We start from the raw sequence: 21525 nt of genomic DNA on the forward strand, positions 1-21525 counted from the left end.
CAGTCTCAGTATAACCAGTCTCAGTATAACCAGCCCCAGTATAACCAGTCCCAGTATAACCAGTCTCAGTATAACCAGTCTCAGTATAACCATTCTCAGTATAACCAGTCTCAGTATAACCAGTCCCAGTATAACCAGTCTCAGTATAACCAGTCTCAGTATAACCAGTCCCAGTATAACCAGTCTCAGTATAACCAGTCCCAGTATAACCAGTCTCAGTATAACCAGTCTCAGTATAACCAGTCTCAGTATAACCAGTCCCAGTATAACCAGTCTCAGTATAACCAGTCCCAGTATAACCAGTCTCAGTATAACCAGTCTCAGTATAACCAGTCCCAGTATAACCAGTCTCAGTATAACCAGTCCCAGTATAACCAGTCTCAGTATAACCAGTCTCAGTATAACCAGTCCCAGTATAACCAGTCTCAGTATAACCAGTCTCAGTATAATCAGTCCCAGTATAACCAGTCTCAGTATAACCAGTCCCAGTATAACCAGTCCCAGTATAACCAGTCTCAGTATAACCAGTCTCAGTATAACCAGTCCCAGTACAACCAGTCCCAGTATAACCAGTCTCAGTATAACCAGTCCCAGTATAACCAGTCTCAGTATAACCAGTCCCAGTATAACCAGTCCCAGTATAACCAGTCCCAGTATAACCAGCCTCAGTATAACCAGTCCCAGTATAACCAGTCTCAGTATAACCAGTCCCAGTATAACCAGTCTCAGTATAACCAGTCTCAGTATAATCAGTCCCAGTATAACCAGTCTCAGTATAACCAGTCCCAGTATAACCAGTCCCAGTATAACCAGTCTCAGTATAACCAGTCTCAGTATAACCAGTCCCAGTACAACCAGTCCCAGTATAACCAGTCTCAGTATAACCAGTCCCAGTATAACCAGTCTCAGTATAACCAGTCCCAGTATAACCAGTCCCAGTATAACCAGTCCCAGTATAACCAGCCTCAGTATAACCAGTCCCAGTGTAACCAGTCTCAGTATAACCAGTCTCAGTATAACCAGTCCCAGTATAACCAGTCCCAGTATAACCAGTCCCAGTATAACCAGTCTCAGTATAACCAGTCTCAGTATAACCAGCCTCAGTATAACCAGTCTCAGTATAACCAGCCCCAGTATAACCAGTCCCAGTACAACCAGTCCCAGTATAACCAGTCTCAGTATAACCAGTCCCAGTATAACCAGTCTCAGTATAACCAGTCCCAGTATAACCAGTCTCAGTATAACCAGTCTCAGTATAACCAGTCTCAGTATAACCAGTCCCAGTATAACCAGTCTCAGTATAACCAGTCTCAGTATAACCAGTCCCAGTATAACCAGTCTCAGTATAACCAGTCTCAGTATAATCAGTCCCAGTATAACCAGTCTCAGTATAACCAGTCCCAGTATAACCAGTCCCAGTATAACCAGTTCCAGTATAACCAGCCCCAGTATAACCAGTCCCAGTATAACCAGCCCCAGTATAACCAGCCCCAGTATAACCAGTTCCAGTATAACCAGCCCCAGTATAACCAGTCCCAGTATAACCAGCCCCAGTATAACCAGCCCCAGTATAACCAGTAACAGTATAACCAGCCCCAGTATAACCAGCCCCAGTATAACCAGTAACAGTATAACCAGCCCCAGTATAACCAGCCCCAGTATAACCAGCCCCAGTATAACCAGACCCAGTATAACCAGTCCCAGTATAATCAGCCCCAGTATAACCAGTCCCAGTATAACCAGTCTCAGTATAACCAGTCTCAGTATAACCAGCCCCAGTATAATCAGCCCCAGTATAACCAGCCCCAGTATAACCAGTCCCAGTATAACCAGTCTCAGTATAACCAGCCCCAGTATAATCAGCCCCAGTATAACCAGTCTCAGTATAACCAGCCCCAGTATAACCAGCCCCAGTATAACCAGCCCCAGTATAACCAGTCCCAATATAACCAGTCCCAGTATAACCAGCCTCAGTATAACCAGCCCCAGTATAACCAGCCCCAGTATAACCAGCCCCAGTATAACCAGCCCCAGTATAACCAGTCCCAGTATAACCAGCCCCAGTATAACCAGCCCCAGTATAACCAGTCTCAGTATAACCAGCCCCAGTATAACCAGTCCCAGTATAACCAGTCCCAGTATAACCAGTCCCAGTATAACCAGTCTCAGTATAACCAGCCCCAGTACAACCAGCCCCAGTATAACCAGTAACAGTATAACCAGTCTCAGTATAACCAGTCTCAGTATAACCAGCCCCAGTATAACCAGCCCCAGTATAACCAGTAACAGTATAACCAGCCCCAGTACAACCAGCCCCAGTATAATCAGCCCCAGTATAACCAGTCCCAGTATAACCAGTCTCAGTATAACCAGCCCCAGTATAACCAGCCCCAGTATAACCAGTAACAGTATAACCAGCCCCAGTACAACCAGCCCCAGTATAATCAGCCCCAGTATAACCAGTCCCAGTATAACCAGTCTCAGTATAACCAGCCCCAGTATAACCAGTCCCAGTATAACCAGTCTCAGTATAACCAGCCCCAGTATAACCAGTCCCAGTATAACCAGTCCCAGTATAACCAGCCCCAGTATAACCAGCCCCAGTATAACCAGTAACAGTATAACCAGCCCCAGTACAACCAGCCCCAGTATAACCAGTAACAGTATAACCAGTAACAGTATAACCAGCCCCAGTATAACCAGCCTCAGTATAACCAGCCCCAGTATAACCAGCCCCAGTATAACCAGCCCCAGTATAACCAGTAACAGTATAACCAGTAACAGTATAACCAGCCCCAGTATAACCAGCCTCAGTATAACCAGCCCCAGTATAACCAGCCCCAGTATAACCAGCCCCAGTATAACCAGTCCCAGTATAACCAGCCCCAGTATAACCAGCCCCAGTATAACCAGTAACAGTATAACCAGCCCCAGTACAACCAGCCCCAGTATAATCAGCCCCAGTATAACCAGTCCCAGTATAACCAGTCTCAGTATAACCAGCCCCAGTATAACCAGTCCCAGTATAACCAGTAACAGTATAACCAGTAACAGTATAACCAGCCCCAGTATAACCAGCCTCAGTATAACCAGCCCCAGTATAACCAGCCCCAGTATAACCAGCCCCAGTATAACCAGTCCCAGTATAACCAGCCCCAGTATAACCAGCCCCAGTATAACCAGTAACAGTATAACCAGCCCCAGTACAACCAGCCCCAGTATAATCAGCCCCAGTATAACCAGTCCCAGTATAACCAGTCTCAGTATAACCAGTCCCAGTATAACCAGCCCCAGTATAACCAGTAACAGTGTAAGCAGATCGGATACATCCAGATTCAGTATAACCAGCCCCAGTATAACACGTCCCAGTATAACCAGTCTCAGTATAACCAGCCCCAGTATAACACGTCCCAGTATAACCAGCCCCAGTATAACACGTCCCAGTATAACCAGTAACAGCATAACCAGCCCCAGTTTAACCAGCCTCAGTATAACCAGCCCCAGTATAACCAGTCCCAGTATAACCAGCCCCAGTATAACCAGTCCCAGTATAATCAGCCCCAGTATAACCAGCCCCAGTATAACCAGCCCCAGTATAACCAGCCCCAGTATAACCAGTCCCAGTATAACCAGCCCCAGTATAACACGTCCCAGTATAACCAGTAACAGTGTAAGCAGATCGGATACATCCAGATTCAGTATAACCGGCTACAGTATATCCACTCCTAGCATTACGAGTCCCAGCATTAGGCTGCTTTCACACATCCGGTTTGAGCTCTGTGGCTCAACCCGGCTGTGAAACCTATGCAACAGATGCAGTGAAAACACCGCATCCTTTGCATAAGTTTTTCCCATGGCTGCCGGATGCGGCGCGATGCGGCAAAAACCGCATGCGGCGGCCGGATGCGGTTTTTGCCGCATCGCGCCGCATCCGGCCGCCATAGGCATGCATTGAAAAATGCGCCACATCGGCCGAAAGCGGCGCGCTGCGGGTTTTTTTGCCGCACGAAAAAACGTGCCAGGCAACGTTCCATCCGGCCGCCGCATCGGCTAAATCTGCCGCATGCGGCAAAAAACAGATGGAACGCAAGGCCTTGCGGCATAATGCAACACTAATTAAAGTCTATGCAGAAAAAACGCAACCGGCAGCATAAAAAACCGGTTGCGATTTTCCTGCAAAGTGCCGTATTGTGCCGCAGAGCAAAAACCGGATGTGTGAAAGTAGCCTTACCAGTAGACATGGATTCATTGACTAGTTGATGATGGTACATATAATGGATCATGCAGCCGCCGCTGGGAACAAGACACTGGGCAGAGTGAGGACGAGGGCAGTGAGGACGGAGGCAGTGAGGACGGAGTCGCTTTTACAAGACAGATGCAGGGGGATTTGGTTCGCGGTCGTGACTGGTGGAGATTTCAGCAATTACCTTGAGGCAAGGTCTCCCAGCAGGCTGCCAGTGGTCAAAGTAGATCAGAGAATTAGTCAGTGCATGCAACAGTGACCCCCGGACCACCCCATCACAATGTAACCTAACCTCAGATCAACAGCAGCCAAAGGCCACCAGCCTGATCATTCACCTGCAGCCAGGAGCCACCAGCCTGATCATTCACCTGCAGCCAGGAGCCACCAGCCTGATCATTCACCTGCAGCCAGGAGCCACCAGCCTGATCATTCACCTGCAGCCAGGAGCCACCAGCCTGATCATTCACCTGCAGCCAGGAGCCACCAGCCTGATCATTCACCCACAGCCAGGAGCCACCAGCCTGATCATTCACCCACAGCCAGGAGCCACCAGCCTGATCATTCACCTGCAGCCAGGAGCCACCAGCCTGATCATTCACCTGCAGCCAGGAGCCACCAGCCTGATCATTCACCTGCAGCCAGGAGCCACCAGCCTGATCATTCACCTGCAGCCAGGAGCCACCAGCCTGACCATTCACCTGCAGCCAGGAGCCACCAGCCTGATCATTCACCCGCAGCCAGGAGCCAACAGCCTGACCATTCACCTGCAGCCAGGAGCCACCAGCCTGATCATTCACCTGCAGCCAGGAGCCACCAGCCTGATCATTCACCTGCAGCCAGGAGCCACCAGCCTGATCATTCACCTGCAGCCAGGAGCCACCAGCCTGATCATTCACCTGCAGCCAGGAGCCACCAGCCTGATCATTCACCTGCAGCCAGGAGCCACCAGCCTGATCATTCACCCACAGCCAGGAGCCACCAGCCTGATCATTCACCTGCAGCCAGGAGCCACCAGCCTGATCATTCACCTGCAGCCAGGAGCCACCAGCCTGATCATTCACCCACAGCCAGGAGCCACCAGCCTGATCATTCACCTGCAGCCAGGAGCCACCAGCCTGATCATTCACCTGCAGCCAGGAGCCACCAGCCTGATCATTCACCTGCAGCCAGGAGCCACCAGCCTGATCATTCACCTGCAGCCAGGAGCCACCAGCCTGATCATTCACCTGCAGCCAGGAGCCACCAGCCTGATCATTCACCCACAGCCAGGAGCCACCAGCCTGATCATTCACCTGCAGCCAGGAGCCACCAGCCTGATCATTCACCTGCAGCCAGGAGCCACCAGCCTGATCATTCACCCACAGCCAGGAGCCACCAGCCTGATCATTCACCTGCAGCAAGGAGCCACCAGCCTGATCATTCACCTGCAGCCAGGAGCCACCAGCCTGATCATTCACCTGCAGCCAGGAGCCACCAGCCTGATCATTCACCCACAGCCAGGAGCCACCAGCCTGATCATTCACCCGCAGCCAGGAGCCACCAGCCTGATCATTCACCTGCAGCCAGGAGCCACCAGCCTGATCATTCACCTGCAGCCAGGAGCCACCAGCCTGATCATTCACCTGCAGCCAGGAGCCACCAGCCTGATCATTCACCTGCAGCCAGGAGCACCAGCCTGATCATTCACCCGCAGCCAGGAGCCACCAGCCTGATCATTCACCTGCAGCCAGGAGCCACCAGCCTGATCATTCACCCGCAGCCAGGAGCCACCAGCCTGATCATTCACCCGCAGCCAGAGGCCACCAACCTGACCATCCACCTGCAGCCAGGAGCCACCAGCCTGATCATTCACCTGCAGCCAGGAGCCACCAGCCTGATCATTCACCCACAGCCAGGAGCCACCAACCTGATCATTCACCCACAGCCAGGAGCCACCAACCTGATCATTCACCCACAGCCAGGAGCCACCAGCCTGACCATTCACCTGCAGCCAGGAGCCACCAGCCTGACCATTCACCCGCAGCCAGGAGCCACCAACCTGATCATTCACCCACAGCCAGGAGCCACCAGCCTGATCATTCACCTGCAGCCAGGAGCCACCAGCCTGATCATTCACCCACAGCCAGGAGCCACCAGCCTGACCATTCACCCACAGCCAGGAGCCACCAGCCTGATCATTCACCCACAGCCAGGAGCCACCAGCCTGACCATTCACCCACAGCCAGGAGCCACCAGCCTGACCATTCACCTACAGCCAGGAGCCACCAGCCTGACCATTCACCTGCAGCCAGGAGCCACCAGCCTGATCATTCACCTGCAGCCAGGAGCCACCAGCCTGATCATTCACCTGCAGCCAGGAGCCACCAGCCTGATCATTCACCTGCAGCCAGGAGCCACCAGCCTGATCATTCACCTGCAGCCAGGAGCCACCAGCCTGACCATTCACCCGCAGCCAGGAGCCACCAGCCTGACCATTCACCTGCAGCCAGGAGCCACCAGCCTGATCATTCACCTGCAGCCAGGAGCCACCAGCCTGATCATTCACCCACAGCCAGGAGCCACCAGCCTGATCATTCACCTGCAGCCAGGAGCCACCAGCCTGACCATTCACCCACAGCCAGGAGCCACCAGCCTGATCATTCACCTGCAGCCAGGAGCCACCAGCCTGATCATTCACCTGCAGCCAGGAGCCACCAGCCTGATCATTCACCTGCAGCCAGGAGCCAACAGCCTGATCATTCACCCGCAGCCAGGAGCCACCAGCCTGACCATTCACCTGCAGCCAGGAGCCACCAGCCTGACCATTCACCCACAGCCAGGAGCCACCAGCCTGACCATTCACCCACAGCCAGGAGCCACCAGCCTGACCATTCACCTGCAGCCAGGAGCCACCAGCCTGACCATTCACCTGCAGCCAGGAGCCACCAGCCTGATCATTCACCTGCAGCCAGGAGCCACCAGCCTGACCATTCACCCGCAGCCAGGAGCCACCAGCCTGATCATTCACCTACAGCCAGGAGCCACCAGCCTGACCATTCACCCACAGCCAGGAGCCACCAGCCTGACCATTCACCTGCAGCCAGGAGCCACCAGCCTGACCATTCACCTGCAGCCAGGAGCCACCAGCCTGATCATTCACCTGCAGCCAGGAGCCACCAGCCTGATCATTCACCTACAGCCAGGAGCCACCAGCCTGATCATTCACCCGCAGCCAGGAGCCACCAGCCTGATCATTCACCCACAGCCAGGAGACACCAGCCTGACCATTCACCCGCAGCCAGGAGACACCAGCCTGATCATTCACCTGCAGCCAGGAGCCACCAGCCTGATCATTCACCTGCAGCCAGGAGCCACCAGCCTGACCATTCACCTGCAGCCAGGAGACACCAGCCTGATCATTCACCCGCAGCAAGGAGCCACCAGCCTGATCATTCACCTGCAGCCAGGAGCCACCAGCCTGATCATTCACCCACAGCCAGGAGCCACCAGCCTGATCATTCACCTGCAGCCAGGAGCCACCAGCCTGATCATTCACCCACAGCCAGGAGCCACCAGCCTGATCATTCACCTGCAGCCAGGAGCCACCAGCCTGATCATTCACCTGCAGCAAGGAGCCACCAGCCTGATCATTCACCCACAGCCAGGAGCCACCAGCCTGATCATTCACCTGCAGCCAGGAGCCACCAGCCTGATCATTCACCCACAGCCAGGAGCCACCAGCCTGACCATTCACCTGCAGCCAGGAGCCACCAGCCTGATCATTCACCTGCAGCCAGGAGCCACCAGCCTGATCATTCACCCACAGCCAGGAGCCACCAGCCTGACCATTCACCTGCAGCCAGGAGCCACCAGCCTGATCATTCACCTGCAGCCAGGAGCCACCAGCCTGACCATTCACCCGCAGCCAGGAGCCACCAGCCTGATCATTCACCTACAGCCAGGAGCCACCAGCCTGACCATTCACCCGCAGCCAGGAGCCACCAGCCTGACCATTCACCTGCAGCCAGGAGCCACCAGCCTGATCATTCACCTACAGCCAGGAGCCACCAGCCTGATCATTCACCTGTAGCCAGGAGCCACCAGCCTGATCATTCCCCCGCAGCCAGGAGCCACCAGCCTGATCATTCCCCCGCAGCCAGGAGCCACCAGCCTGATCATTCACCCGCAGCCAGGAGCCACCAGCCTGACCATTCACCTGCAGCCAGGAGCCACCAGCCTGATCATTCACCTGCAGCCAGGAGCCACCAGCCTGACCATTCACCTGCAGCCAGGAGACACCAGCCTGACCATTCACCTGCAGCCAGGAGACACCAGCCTGACCATTCACCTGCAGCCAGGAGCCACCAGCCTGACCATTCACCTGCAGCCAGGAGCCACCAGCCTGACCATTCAGCCACAGCCAGGAGCCACCAGCCTGACCATTCACCCACAGCCAGGAGCCACCAGCCTGATCATTCACCCACAGCCAGGAGACACCAGCCTGATCATTCACCTGCAGCCAGGAGCCACCAGCCTGATCATTCACCCACAGCCAGGAGCCACCAGCCTGATCATTCACCTGCAGCCAGGAGCCACCAGCCTGATCATTCACCCACAGCCAGGAGCCACCAGCCTGATCATTCACAGGCCTGATCATTTACTCGACTTTGTGCAGGAGCATTTTACTTACAGGTGTTACTCATTACCCGTCATACATATGCAAGCTTCCACTGCCTAGATTCAGTCCAGGGGTCTGTGCTTGGTTCCCTTCAGACCGCGCCCCCACCCTGTATTACATTTGTGACTGCTTTTAATTGCATACACTGTCTTCGTCTCTATAGTGGTGTATAAATAAAATAAATAAACAAATAAATAAATAAATTGGTGTAGGGTCCCCCTATATTATGATACCCAGCACAAATAACGAATACGGCTGCAGGCTGCAGACCCCAGCCATGTGTGTTATTTTAGCTAAGCATGCGGCTTTTCTTAATTATTTACCAGAGAGCCCAATTTTGATAGCCAATCATGATAAAGCCGACAGCTGGGGGCTGCTATTCTCAGACTGGAGAGGCCCATGGTTATTGGGCCCCCCCAGCCAAAAAATAGCAGCCTGCAGCCGCCCAGAATAGGAGTAATATAAGGGGTTAATGACAGCTCGCAGCTGTCACCAAGCTCTAGATTAGTAATGGAAGGCATCTATGAGAACATACATTACTAATAGTATAATTAAAACAAATAAACACAAACATTGAAAAAATCCTTTATTTAAAATAAAATACAAAAAAACCCACCCTCATTCTCCAAATTATTAATCTCAAACACCCAGGCCTGACATAATCCACATGAGGTCCTATCATGATCCCAGCTCTGCTAGATACTGAATTTGCAGCATGCAGGCATTTTACAAAACATGACCGCCAGCTGTGGCTTCAGGTTAGACTGACCGCAGCTGTGACGTCACTCAGTTTATTTGCGGTTGCAGCTGGAGGTTCCCAAGGTATCCCACCTATGACCGCAAGTAAACTGACCTTGCGTGAACTGATTGAACTTAGTGACTTCACCTCAAGTGAACTAAGAGATGCAGATTTGGTACTGAAATTTATATACCAAATTCCTACACCAAATCTGCATCTTCTCACAAAAAAAGCATCTAAACACGATGCGGGTTTGATGTGATACTGATGCGTTTTTTTTCCAGAAGATGCAGATTTGGTGCAGGAATTTGGTGTATAAATTTAGGTACTAAATCTGAATCTCTTAGCAAAAAAAACCCGCACAAAAAGGGTTTTGATGCCGTTTCAGTTAGTTTTTTTGCCAGGAGATGCAAATTTTGTGCAGAAGTCTGATGCAGACATTTCAGCACCAACTTTGCACTCCTCACAGAAAACCGCATTTGGTGTATTGGAATTTGGTGTATAAATTTCAGCACTTTATCTGTATCTCTTGGTAAAAAAAACAGTTTTGAGATGCAGGTCTCATTGAACTGATGTGTTTTTTTGTGTGTTTTTTGCCAGGAGATGCAGATTTGGTGCAGAAATGTCTTGCAACCAACTACTCAATGTGCACACATTGCCTAATCCGGTAATCCAGCATTGAGTTCAATGATTTCATCTGAGGGGAGGTCACGGAGTTCAATGAGGTCACTTGAGGTGAGGTCACTGAGTTCAATTAGGTCACATGAGATCAGTTTACCTGCAGTTACAGGTGAGGTACCATGGGCACCTCCAACAGTGACTGCAGATAAACTGAGTGACGTCACTGATGACAGCTGAGGCTCAGTCAGTCTCTGCATTCAGCCACAGTGGGCAGTCATGTTTTCTAATGTGCTCACATGCTGTGGCTTCAGTATGTAGCAGAGATGGGATCGTCATGGGATCTCGTGTGGATTACGTCAGACCGTTGTGTTTGATGGGTTAATAAACTGGAGAAAGAGGGGTTTTTGGTATTTTATTTTGAATAAAGGATTATTTCGGTGTCTGTGTTTATTTCTTTTCACTTACAGATTAGTAATGGGGGTTTCATAGATACCTCTCATTACTAATCTAGGGCTTAGTGCCAGCTCTGAGCTGTCATTAACCCCTTATGAGCCGAGTAAAGTGCAGGGATTGTTGCATCTAATGGATGTGACAATTCTGGGCGGCTGTGGACTGCTATTTTTAGGCTGGGGGGGCCCAATAATCACGTGCCTCCCCAGACTGAGAATACCAGCCCCCAGCTTCATCTGTGCTGGGGATAATAATATGGGGGGAAGCTACGACAATTTATTTATTTACTGATTTATTTTTACACCACTATAGGGCCACAGACAGTGTGTGTGATTTCAACCAATCACAGACGCTGTCACACAGAGTGAGGTCATACAGACGCCGGGACTGCCAGTGGCTGGGGAAAGCAGTGAATATGTATGAGGGCTAATGAGCGGACCCGGAAGCAGTGTTACTGCTACGCGAGAGACTCGGTAAGTATAAAACTCCTGCTTTATTCCTTATTTTGTTTTCTTTTTTTCTTCTTTTTTGGGATCCATGCACGGACACTAGGTATCCAATACGGACCCCAAACTTTATGGTCTGGGTTCGCCCATCACTAGATATAAGACATTTTTTATCTTCCATCCAACAATGCAATGCAGCCCAGCATGTCCTTTACAGACACTGAATCGGAAGGGGGTGCAAGGAGCCGTATGACTGCGGGGACAGCCGGACCGGGAGATATTAGGAAACGTCCTATTGTGACTGCAGCTTTGGATGTATCTGGAGTATAATGCATGATGTACAAGAGAAGTAAAGGCAACTTCCCATAGAGATTTAAAGGGATTGTTCAGGACTGAGATCGTCAGGACTTATCCTGTCTAAAAGCCATGGGAAATAGCTAATCATAACATTATGACAATAGGAAATTGCTGTTTAACCCCTTCCCGATTCTGAAATATTCCACTAAAGTGACAACTGCAAATATGTGATATGAGCAGACAATATAATAGACTACAGTCCGGTGTATATGCCTCCGGTCAGCACAAGACCGGCATTACGGCACCACCCAGTGGTGACTCTTGGTATTACACAAAACCAACCATTTCCTGAACTCTCTTTTACTTTATCCAGATAAACAGATATTTATTTTCTCCGCTTTTTCCTGGAGGTGCAGAACATTCGTCAGTTCAGTTCTCAGAAAGCCGATGACGAGTTTACTAATGATGCTATATAAAGCAAAGTGCAGGGAGACGCGGGCTGCAGAGTCGGCAACATGTCGCGTTCTTAGCCCCCTTCTATGACTACGAGACCTCCGCTGTGTCTTCATGTCTTCATACATCACCCACAGAAGCAAAGAACAAAACAATAATGAAATCAGAAAGAGATGATGCTTTACACTGCAGTTCCTCTCTCTGGACAGGAAACAGTGGTGGGTGGCAGACTATGTTTTGCCGTTTTTTTTTCTTCTTCAGCTGGAAGTTTTACTATGAGCTGGAAATAGGTCAATGATATCTGAAGTTGAGCAGTTTAAGAGTTTGAGAGCAAGTCTGTGCCGGATGTAGAGGCAGTGCATTGTGCAGCCGGTCTCATCTGTTTCCGCTTTTCCTATTTGCCTTGCTTGTATTTTTGTCTGAAGCTACATGGATTATGTGGAGGCTCCAAAAGATGGAGATGAAAAGGGCTGAGAGGAAGGAGGGTTAATGAGGGGGGCCTTGGTCTGAGGGCTTACATTTGAGGTGTTTGGGGTCTGGGACGTTACTTACATAGATTAAATTATGTGGTTCTGGGATATGATCATTAGGCCTAGTCTGGGGTCTTAATTATTAGGGGTCTGCTTGGGAGTATAAATTGAGGGGTCTGGTCCAAGGTCTACAATATCACGTCTCATCAAGGTCTCAATTACGGGGTGTGGTCTTGTGTCTGAATATTAGATTTGGTTTTGATTCTGAATATTAGGTCTGGACTGGGGTCTGAATATTAGGTCTGGACTGGGGTCTGAATATTAGGTCTGGACTAGAATTTGAATATTAGGTCTGGACTGGAGTCTGAACATTAGGTCTGGACTGGAGTCTGAATATTAGGTCTGGACTGGAGTCTGAATATTAGGTCTGGACTGGAGTCTGAATATTAAGTCTTGCCTGGGGTGTGAATATTAGGTCTGGCCTGGGGTCTGAACATTAGGTCTGGCCTGGGGTCTGAACATTAGGTCTGGCCTGGGGTCTGAACATTAGGTCTGGCCTGGGGTCTGAACATTAGGTCTGGCCTGGGGTCTAAACATTAGGTCTGGCCTGGGGTCTGAACATTAGGTTTGGACTGGGGTCTGATTATTAGGTCTGGCCTGGGATCTGAATATTTGGCCTGGCCTAGGGTCTGAATATTAGATCTGACCTGGGGTCTGAATATTAGGTCTGGCCTGAAATCTGAATATTAGGTCTGGACTGGGATCTGAATATTAGGTCTGGCCTGGGGTCTGAATATTAGGTCTGGCCTGGAATCTGAATATTAAGTCTGACCTGGGGTCTGAATATTAGGTCTAGCCTGGGATCTGAATACTAGATCTCGTCTAGGGTCTGAATATTAGGTTTGGTCTCAGGTAGGAATATTAGATCTGGCCTTGGGTTTGAATATTAGGTCTGATATCGGGCCAAAATGTTAGGTCTGGTCTGGGATTTAATTATTAGGTCTGGTCTGGGGACTGAATAGTCAGTCTCCTCTATGATCTAAACATTTGGTGTGGTCTAGAGCCTAAATATAAAATCTCACCTGGAGTCAGAATATTAAGTCTGATATTGGGCCTAAATGTTAGGCCTATTCTAAGATCTAAATATTAAGTCTGTTTTGGGGACTAAATATTAGGTCTGGTCTAGGGTCTAAATATTAGACTTGGTTGAGGATCTAATATTAGGTCTGGTCTTTAGTCTGAAATTAAGGTCTGGCATTAAACCTAAATTTTAGGTCAGGTTTTAAATTTTAAGTCTGATTTTGGACCTAAATATTAGGTCTGAATTGGTGTTTGAGTTAAGATTTGAATTTAGGGGTCCGGTCTTGTGTGTAACATACAGTCTAGTGTTTTGTCTAAACTATAAGTCCTGGTCTGGGGTTGTAATTACAGGGCACAGTGTAGATTAGATGGGTTGTACAGACCCTTCAAAAATGATCATTTTTACTACAGATCACAGATCTTGTGGGATCACTGTTCCGGGAGATCCCGCCCTTTATACTTTCCTTACTGTTATGTCTTTATAATAAGGTCCATACACACATATAGGAATATTACAGGGGAGAAACGTTTTATCTCACAAGCCCCTCTTCGCCCGATGACCATGAAAAGAAGTGAAGCAGCAGCAGATGTCCGTCGTGGTGTTCATTATTAATCAGACTTTTCCAAAAATACACGGAGGTGGAAACCTCCCCAAGACGTTTAGATAATTCTAGGACCAGAGCAAGTGGAAAGGTTACACCAAGGAGGAGCCATGAATATTGGTGGCCATGGCATAAAATATGAAGACAGGTGGACTTCTTCAAGAAAAGGTGTTTTAGTACTAGAAAGTTCTGGAATTATCTGGGGTTGTTGGCTTCTCCGGACAGTACAGTACATGGTGTAGCAGGTCAGAGGAGACTTCTCCGGACAGTACAGTACATGGTGTAGCAGGTCAGAGGAGACTTCTCCGGACAGTACAGTACATGGTGTAGCAGGTCAGAGGAGACTTCTCCGGACAGTGCAGTACATGGTGTAGCGGGTCAGAGGAGGCTTCTCCGGACAGTACAGTACATGGTGTAGCAGGTCAGAGGAGACTTCTCCGGACAGTGCAGTACATGGTGTAGCAGGTCAGAGGAGACTTCTCCGGACAGTACAGTACATGGTGTAGCAGGTCAGAGGAGACTTCTCCGGACAGTACAGTACATGGTGTAGCAGGTCAGAGGAGACTTCTCCAGACAGTACAGTACATGGTGTAGCGGGTCAGAGGAGACTTCTCCGGACAGTACAGTACATGGTGTAGCAGGTCAGAGGAGACTTCTCCGGACAGTACAGTACATGGTGTAGCAGGTCAGAGGAGACTTCTCCGGACAGTACAGTACATGGTGTAGCAGGTCAGAGGAGACTTCTCCGGACAGTACAGTACATGGTGTAGCAGGTCAGAGGAGACTTCTCCGGACAGTACAGTACATGGTGTAGCAGGTCAGAGGAGACTTCTCCGGACAGTACAGTACATGGTGTAGCAGGTCAGAGGAGGCTTCTCCGGACAGTACAGTACATGGTGTAGCGGGTCAGAGGAGACTTCTCCGGACAGTACAGTACATGGTGTAGCACGTCAGAGGAGACTTCTCCGGACAGTACAGTACACGGTGTAGCAGGTCAGAGGAGACTTCTCCGGACAGTACAGTACACGGTGTAGCAGGTCAGAGGAGACTTCTCCGGACAGTACAGTACACGGTGTAGCAGGTCAGAGGAGACTTCTCCGGACAGTACAGTACATGGTGTAGCAGGTCAGAGGAGACTTCTCCGGACAGTACAGTACATGGTGTAGCAGGTCAGAGGAGACTTCTCCGGACAGTACAGTACATGGTGTAGCGGGTCAGAGGAGACTTCTCCGGACAGTACAGTACATGGTGTAGCAGGTCAGAGGAGACTTCTCCGGACAGTACAGTACATGGTGTAGCGGGTCAGAGGAGACTTCTCCGGACAGTACAGTACATGGTGTAGCAGGTCAGAGGAGACTTCTCCGGACAGTACAGTACATGGTGTAGCAGGTCAGAGGAGACTTCTCCGGACAGTACAGTACATGGTGTAGCAGGTCAGAGGAGACTTCTCCGGACAGTACAGTACATGGTGTAGCAGGTCAGAGGAGACTTCTCCGGACAGTACAGTACATGGTGTAGCAGGTCAGAGGAGGCTTCTCCGGACAGTACAGTACACGGTGTAGCAGGTCAGAGGAGGCTTCTCCGGACAGTACAGTACACGGTGTAGCGGGTCAGAGGAGACTTCTCCGGACAGTACAGTACATGGTGTAGCAGGTCAGAGGAGACTTCTCCGGACAGTACAGTACATGGTGTAGCAGGTCAGAGGAGACTTCTCCGGACAGTACAGTACATGGTGTAGCAGGTCAGAGGAGACTTCTCCGGACAGTACAGTACATGGTGTAGCGGGTCAGAGGAGACTTCTCCGGACAGTACAGTACATGGTGTAGCGGGTCAGAGGAGGCTTCTCCGGACAGTACAGTACATGGTGTAGCAGGTCAGAGGAGACTTCTCCGGACAGTACAGTACATGGTGTAGCGGGTCAGAGGAGACTTCTCCGGACAGTACAGTACATGGTGTAGCAGGTCAGAGGAGACTTCTCCGGACAGTACAGTACATGGTGTAGCGGGTCAGAGGAGACTTCTCCGGACAGTACAGTACATGGTGTAGCAGGTCAGAGGAGACTTCTCCGGACAGTACAGTACATGGTGTAGCGGGTCAGAGGAGACTTCTCCGGACAGTACAGTACAGTACATGGTGTAGCGGGTCAGAGGAGACTTCTCCGGACAGTACAGTACATGGTGTAGCGGGTCAGAGGAGACTTCTCCGGACAGTACAGTACATGGTGTAGCGGGTCAGAGGAGACTTCTCCGGACAGTACAGTACATGGTGTAGCAGGTCAGAGGAGACTTCTCCGGACAGTACAGTACATGGTGTAGCAGGTCAGAGGAGGCTTCTCCGGACAGTACAGTACATGGTGTAGCGGGTCAGAGGAGACTTCTCCGGACAGTACAGTACATGGTGTAGCAGGTCAGAGGAGGCTTCTCCGGACAGTACAGTACATGGTGTAGCGGGTCAGAGGAGACTTCTCCGGACAGTACAGTACACGGTGTAGCGGGTCAGAGGAGACTTCTCCGGACAGTACAGTACATGGTGTAGCAGGTCAGAGGAGACTTCTCCGGATAGTACAGTACATGGTGTAGCAGGTCAGAGGAGACTTCTCCGGACAGTACAGGACATGGTGTAGCAGGTCAGAGGAGACTTCTCCGGACAGTACAGTACATGGTGTAGTAGGTCAGAGGAGACTTCTCCGGACAGTACAGTACATGGTGTAGCAGGTCAGAGGAGACTTCTCCGGATAGTACAGTACATGGTGTAGCAGGTCAGAGGAGACTTCTCCGGACAGTACAGTACATGGTGTAGCGGGTCAGAGGAGACTTCTCCGGACAGTACAGTACATGGTGTAGCGGGTCAGAGGAGACTTCTCCGGATAGTACAGTACATGGTGTAGCAGGTCAGAGGAGACTTCTCCGGACAGTACAGTACATGGTGTAGCAGGTCAGAGGAGACTTCTCCGGACAGTACAGTACATGGTGTAGCAGGTCAGAGGAGACTTCTCCGGACAGTACAGTACATGGTGTAGCAGGTCAGAGGAGACTTCTCCGGACAGTACAGTACATGGTGTAGCAGGTCAGAGGAGACTTCTCCGGACAGTACAGTACATAGTGTAGCAGGTCAGAGGAGACTTCTCCGGACAGTACAGTACATGGTGTAGCAGGTCAGAGGAGACTTCTCCGGACAGTACAGTACATGGTGTAGCAGGTCAAAGGAGACTTCTCCGGACAGTACAGTACATGGTGTAGCGGGTCAGAGGAGACTTCTCCGGACAGTACAGTACATGGTGTAGCAGGTCAGAGGAGACTTCTCCGGACAGTACAGTACATGGTGTAGCGGGTCAGAGGAGACTTCTCCGGACAGTACAGTACATGGTGTAGCGGGTCAGAGGAGACTTCTCCGGACAGTACAGTACATGGTGTAGCGGGTCAGAGGAGACTTCTCCGGACAGTACAGTACATGGTGTAGCGGGTCAGAGGAGACTTCTCCGGACAGTACAGTACATGGTGTAGCAGGTCAGAGGAGACTTCTCCGGACAGTACAGTACATGGTGTAGCAGGTCAGAGGAGACTTCTCCGGACAGTACAGTACATAGTGTAGCAGGTCAGAGGAGACTTCTCCGGACAGTACAGTACATGGTGTAGCAGGTCAGAGGAGACTTCTCCGGACAGTACAGTACATGGTGTAGCAGGTCAAAGGAGACTTCTCCGGACAGTACAGTACATGGTGTAGCAGGTCAGAGGAGACTTCTCCGGACAGTACAGTACATGGTGTAGCGGGTCAGAGGAGACTTCTCCGGACAGTACAGTACATGGTGTAGCAGGTCAGAGGAGACTTCTCCGGACAGTACAGTACATGGTGTAGCAGGTCAGAGGAGACTTCTCCGGACAGTACAGTACATAGTGTAGCAGGTCAGAGGAGACTTCTCCGGACAGTACAGTACATGGTGTAGCAGGTCAGAGGAGACTTCTCCGGACAGTACAGTACATGGTGTAGCAGGTCAAAGGAGACTTCTCCGGACAGTACAGTACATGGTGTAGCAGGTCAGAGGAGACTTCTCCGGACAGTACAGTACATGGTGTAGCGGGTCAGAGGAGGCTTCTCCGGACAGTACAGTACACGGTGTAGCGGGTCAGAGGAGACTTCTCCGGACAGTACAGTACATGGTGTAGCAGGTCAGAGGAGACTTCTCCGGACAGTACAGTACACGGTGTAGCGGGTCAGAGGAGGCTTCTCCGGACAGTACAGTACATGGTGTAGCAGGTCAGAGGAGACTTCTCCGGACAGTACAGTACATGGTGTAGCAGGTCAGAGGAGACTTCTCCGGACAGTACAGTACATGGTGTAGCGGGTCAGAGGAGACTTCTCCGGACAGTACAGTACAGTACATGGTGTAGCGGGTCAGAGGAGACTTCTCCGGACAGTACAGTACATGGTGTAGCGGGTCAGAGGAGACTTCTCCGGACAGTACAGTACATGGTGTAGCGGGTCAGAGGAGACTTCTCCGGACAGTACAGTACATGGTGTAGCAGGTCAGAGGAGACTTCTCCGGACAGTACAGTACATGGTGTAGCAGGTCAGAGGAGGCTTCTCCGGACAGTACAGTACATGGTGTAGCGGGTCAGAGGAGACTTCTCCGGACAGTACAGTACATGGTGTAGCAGGTCAGAGGAGGCTTCTCCGGACAGTACAGTACATGGTGTAGCGGGTCAGAGGAGACTTCTCCGGACAGTACAGTACACGGTGTAGCGGGTCAGAGGAGACTTCTCCGGACAGTACAGTACATGGTGTAGCAGGTCAGAGGAGACTTCTCCGGATAGTACAGTACATGGTGTAGCAGGTCAGAGGAGACTTCTCCGGACAGTACAGGACATGGTGTAGCAGGTCAGAGGAGACTTCTCCGGACAGTACAGTACATGGTGTAGTAGGTCAGAGGAGACTTCTCCGGACAGTACAGTACATGGTGTAGCAGGTCAGAGGAGACTTCTCCGGATAGTACAGTACATGGTGTAGCAGGTCAGAGGAGACTTCTCCGGACAGTACAGTACATGGTGTAGCGGGTCAGAGGAGACTTCTCCGGACAGTACAGTACATGGTGTAGCGGGTCAGAGGAGACTTCTCCGGATAGTACAGTACATGGTGTAGCAGGTCAGAGGAAACTTCTCCGGACAGTACAGTACATGGTGTAGCAGGTCAGAGGAGACTTCTCCGGACAGTACAGTACATGGTGTAGCAGGTCAGAGGAGACTTCTCCGGACAGTACAGTACATGGTGTAGCAGGTCAGAGGAGACTTCTCCGGACAGTACAGTACATGGTGTAGCAGGTCAGAGGAGACTTCTCCGGACAGTACAGTACATAGTGTAGCAGGTCAGAGGAGACTTCTCCGGACAGTACAGTACATGGTGTAGCAGGTCAGAGGAGACTTCTCCGGACAGTACAGTACATGGTGTAGCAGGTCAAAGGAGACTTCTCCGGACAGTACAGTACATGGTGTAGCGGGTCAGAGGAGACTTCTCCGGACAGTACAGTACATGGTGTAGCAGGTCAGAGGAGACTTCTCCGGACAGTACAGTACATGGTGTAGCGGGTCAGAGGAGACTTCTCCGGACAGTACAGTACATGGTGTAGCGGGTCAGAGGAGACTTCTCCGGACAGTACAGTACATGGTGTAGCGGGTCAGAGGAGACTTCTCCGGACAGTACAGTACATGGTGTAGCGGGTCAGAGGAGACTTCTCCGGACAGTACAGTACATGGTGTAGCAGGTCAGAGGAGACTTCTCCGGACAGTACAGTACATGGTGTAGCAGGTCAGAGGAGACTTCTCCGGACAGTACAGTACATAGTGTAGCAGGTCAGAGGAGACTTCTCCGGACAGTACAGTACATGGTGTAGCAGGTCAGAGGAGACTTCTCCGGACAGTACAGTACATGGTGTAGCAGGTCAAAGGAGACTTCTCCGGACAGTACAGTACATGGTGTAGCGGGTCAGAGGAGACTTCTCCGGACAGTACAGTACATGGTGTAGCAGGTCAGAGGAGACTTCTCCGGACAGTACAGTACATGGTGTAGCGGGTCAGAGGAGACTTCTCCGGACAGTACAGTACATGGTGTAGCGGGTCAGAGGAGACTTCTCCGGACAGTACAGTACATGGTGTAGCGGGTCAGAGGAGACTTCTCCGGACAGTACAGTACATGGTGTAGCGGGTCAGAGGAGACTTCTCCGGACAGTACAGTACATGGTGTAGCAGGTCAGAGGAGACTTCTCCGGACAGTACAGTACACGGTGTAGCAGGTCAGAGGAGACTTCTCCGGACAGTACAGTACATGGTGTAGCAGGTCAGAGGAGACTTCTCCGGACAGTACAGTACATGGTGTAGCAGGTCAGAGGAGACTTCTCCGGACAGTACAGTACATGGTCTAGCGGGTCCCACTGGTTGTTGCAGTTCTGAGTTGATGGCACTGCTGAACATCTTACAATTTAGAGGAAAATAATATGATGTCTCACCAGCTGCCACGGTTCTTAATGTTGCGTATTTCTTTGTGCTTCTTCAGAGGAGCTCGATCATGAAGACCTCCCCTACAGTGAAATCTTTGCCTGGGAGACACCTCGCTGGTGCAGTATAACTACCTTGTGTCTTGTTGTTCTGCTCAGTTTTACCACAGTACATGACTTGTAACATGAAACTGTCTTCTCTAACCTCACTTTTGTTGCAGTTTGTCTGCTCCTACCCCAGGTTTAAGCCTCCTGCACGTCTGTTTATGATTGTTTTTCAACCTTCATATTAAAATAATTACAAATAAAGGGCAAATTCAGAGGCAATATTGCGTCCTCAAGTGGTAAGAAGTGGAAGTGCAGTGGAAATTTCTCAAGTTGTACAACAGAAGCCACTAGTGGTCAGTCAGCAGAAGGACAGCAGAATCTTGACACTCAACCTGAGAAAGACTGAATCCCGATCCTAACTATGTGATAGCTCAGGTGTATGAGAATGATCAGGTCATTCTCACAATAACCTCAAACTGACATCATAGTAACAAAGTCCAAGGGTCCGTCCAAATAAGACATAAGTAACGTCGTATTGAAGACTCACCCTCCTCGGGACACCACCAGCTTCACTTTCACCTTGTAGGAGACAATTATTCCAAGGATCTCCTTGTTGGCTCCATCCCGCAACCTACACACAGAAAAGCAACGTTCAGAAGCCGCAATCAACGGTCATAAAACAGCCAACAAATGACGTCCTCCAGGGGTCTTGAAGAAATAATGGTGGATTCCAAGGTAAGTAAAGAACATAGAGGTGAGCTCGGAAACATCTCAGGATCTGGGGAATTAATGAAAGTAATGAGAATGACCTGAGGATATTCTCATTAGTGAAGTAACAAAGTCTTCCTTTGTCGTTACGTTTCAAGGGTATGAATAATGGGGGTTGTAGTATCAGAAAGTCCTGCGATTATTCTCTTATAATCTCAGGGAAACCC

The 21525-nt window shown here is 50.5% G+C and overlaps 1 protein-coding gene across 2 annotated transcripts in view; it reads right to left on the reverse strand.

Moving 5' to 3' along the window:
- LOC142292343 (beta-arrestin-1) overlaps positions 1 to 21525 on the reverse strand; it is a 176529-nt gene that overhangs the window by 20316 nt on the left and 134688 nt on the right. Inside the window, exons 12-13 of one of the 2 annotated variants that reach the window (XM_075337651.1) lie at positions 21138 to 21221; positions 4428 to 4451 (exon numbers count right to left, since the gene is read on the reverse strand). In XM_075337651.1, coding sequence (XP_075193766.1) covers positions 4428 to 4451; positions 21138 to 21221 — 108 coding nt within the window. The remainder of the gene's footprint in view (positions 1 to 4427; positions 4452 to 21137; positions 21222 to 21525) is intronic. The other variant, XM_075337652.1, reaches the window with a different exon arrangement.

This window comes from Anomaloglossus baeobatrachus, chromosome 2 (assembly GCF_048569485.1).
Source record: "Anomaloglossus baeobatrachus isolate aAnoBae1 chromosome 2, aAnoBae1.hap1, whole genome shotgun sequence".
NCBI lineage: Eukaryota > Metazoa > Chordata > Amphibia > Anura > Aromobatidae > Anomaloglossus > Anomaloglossus baeobatrachus.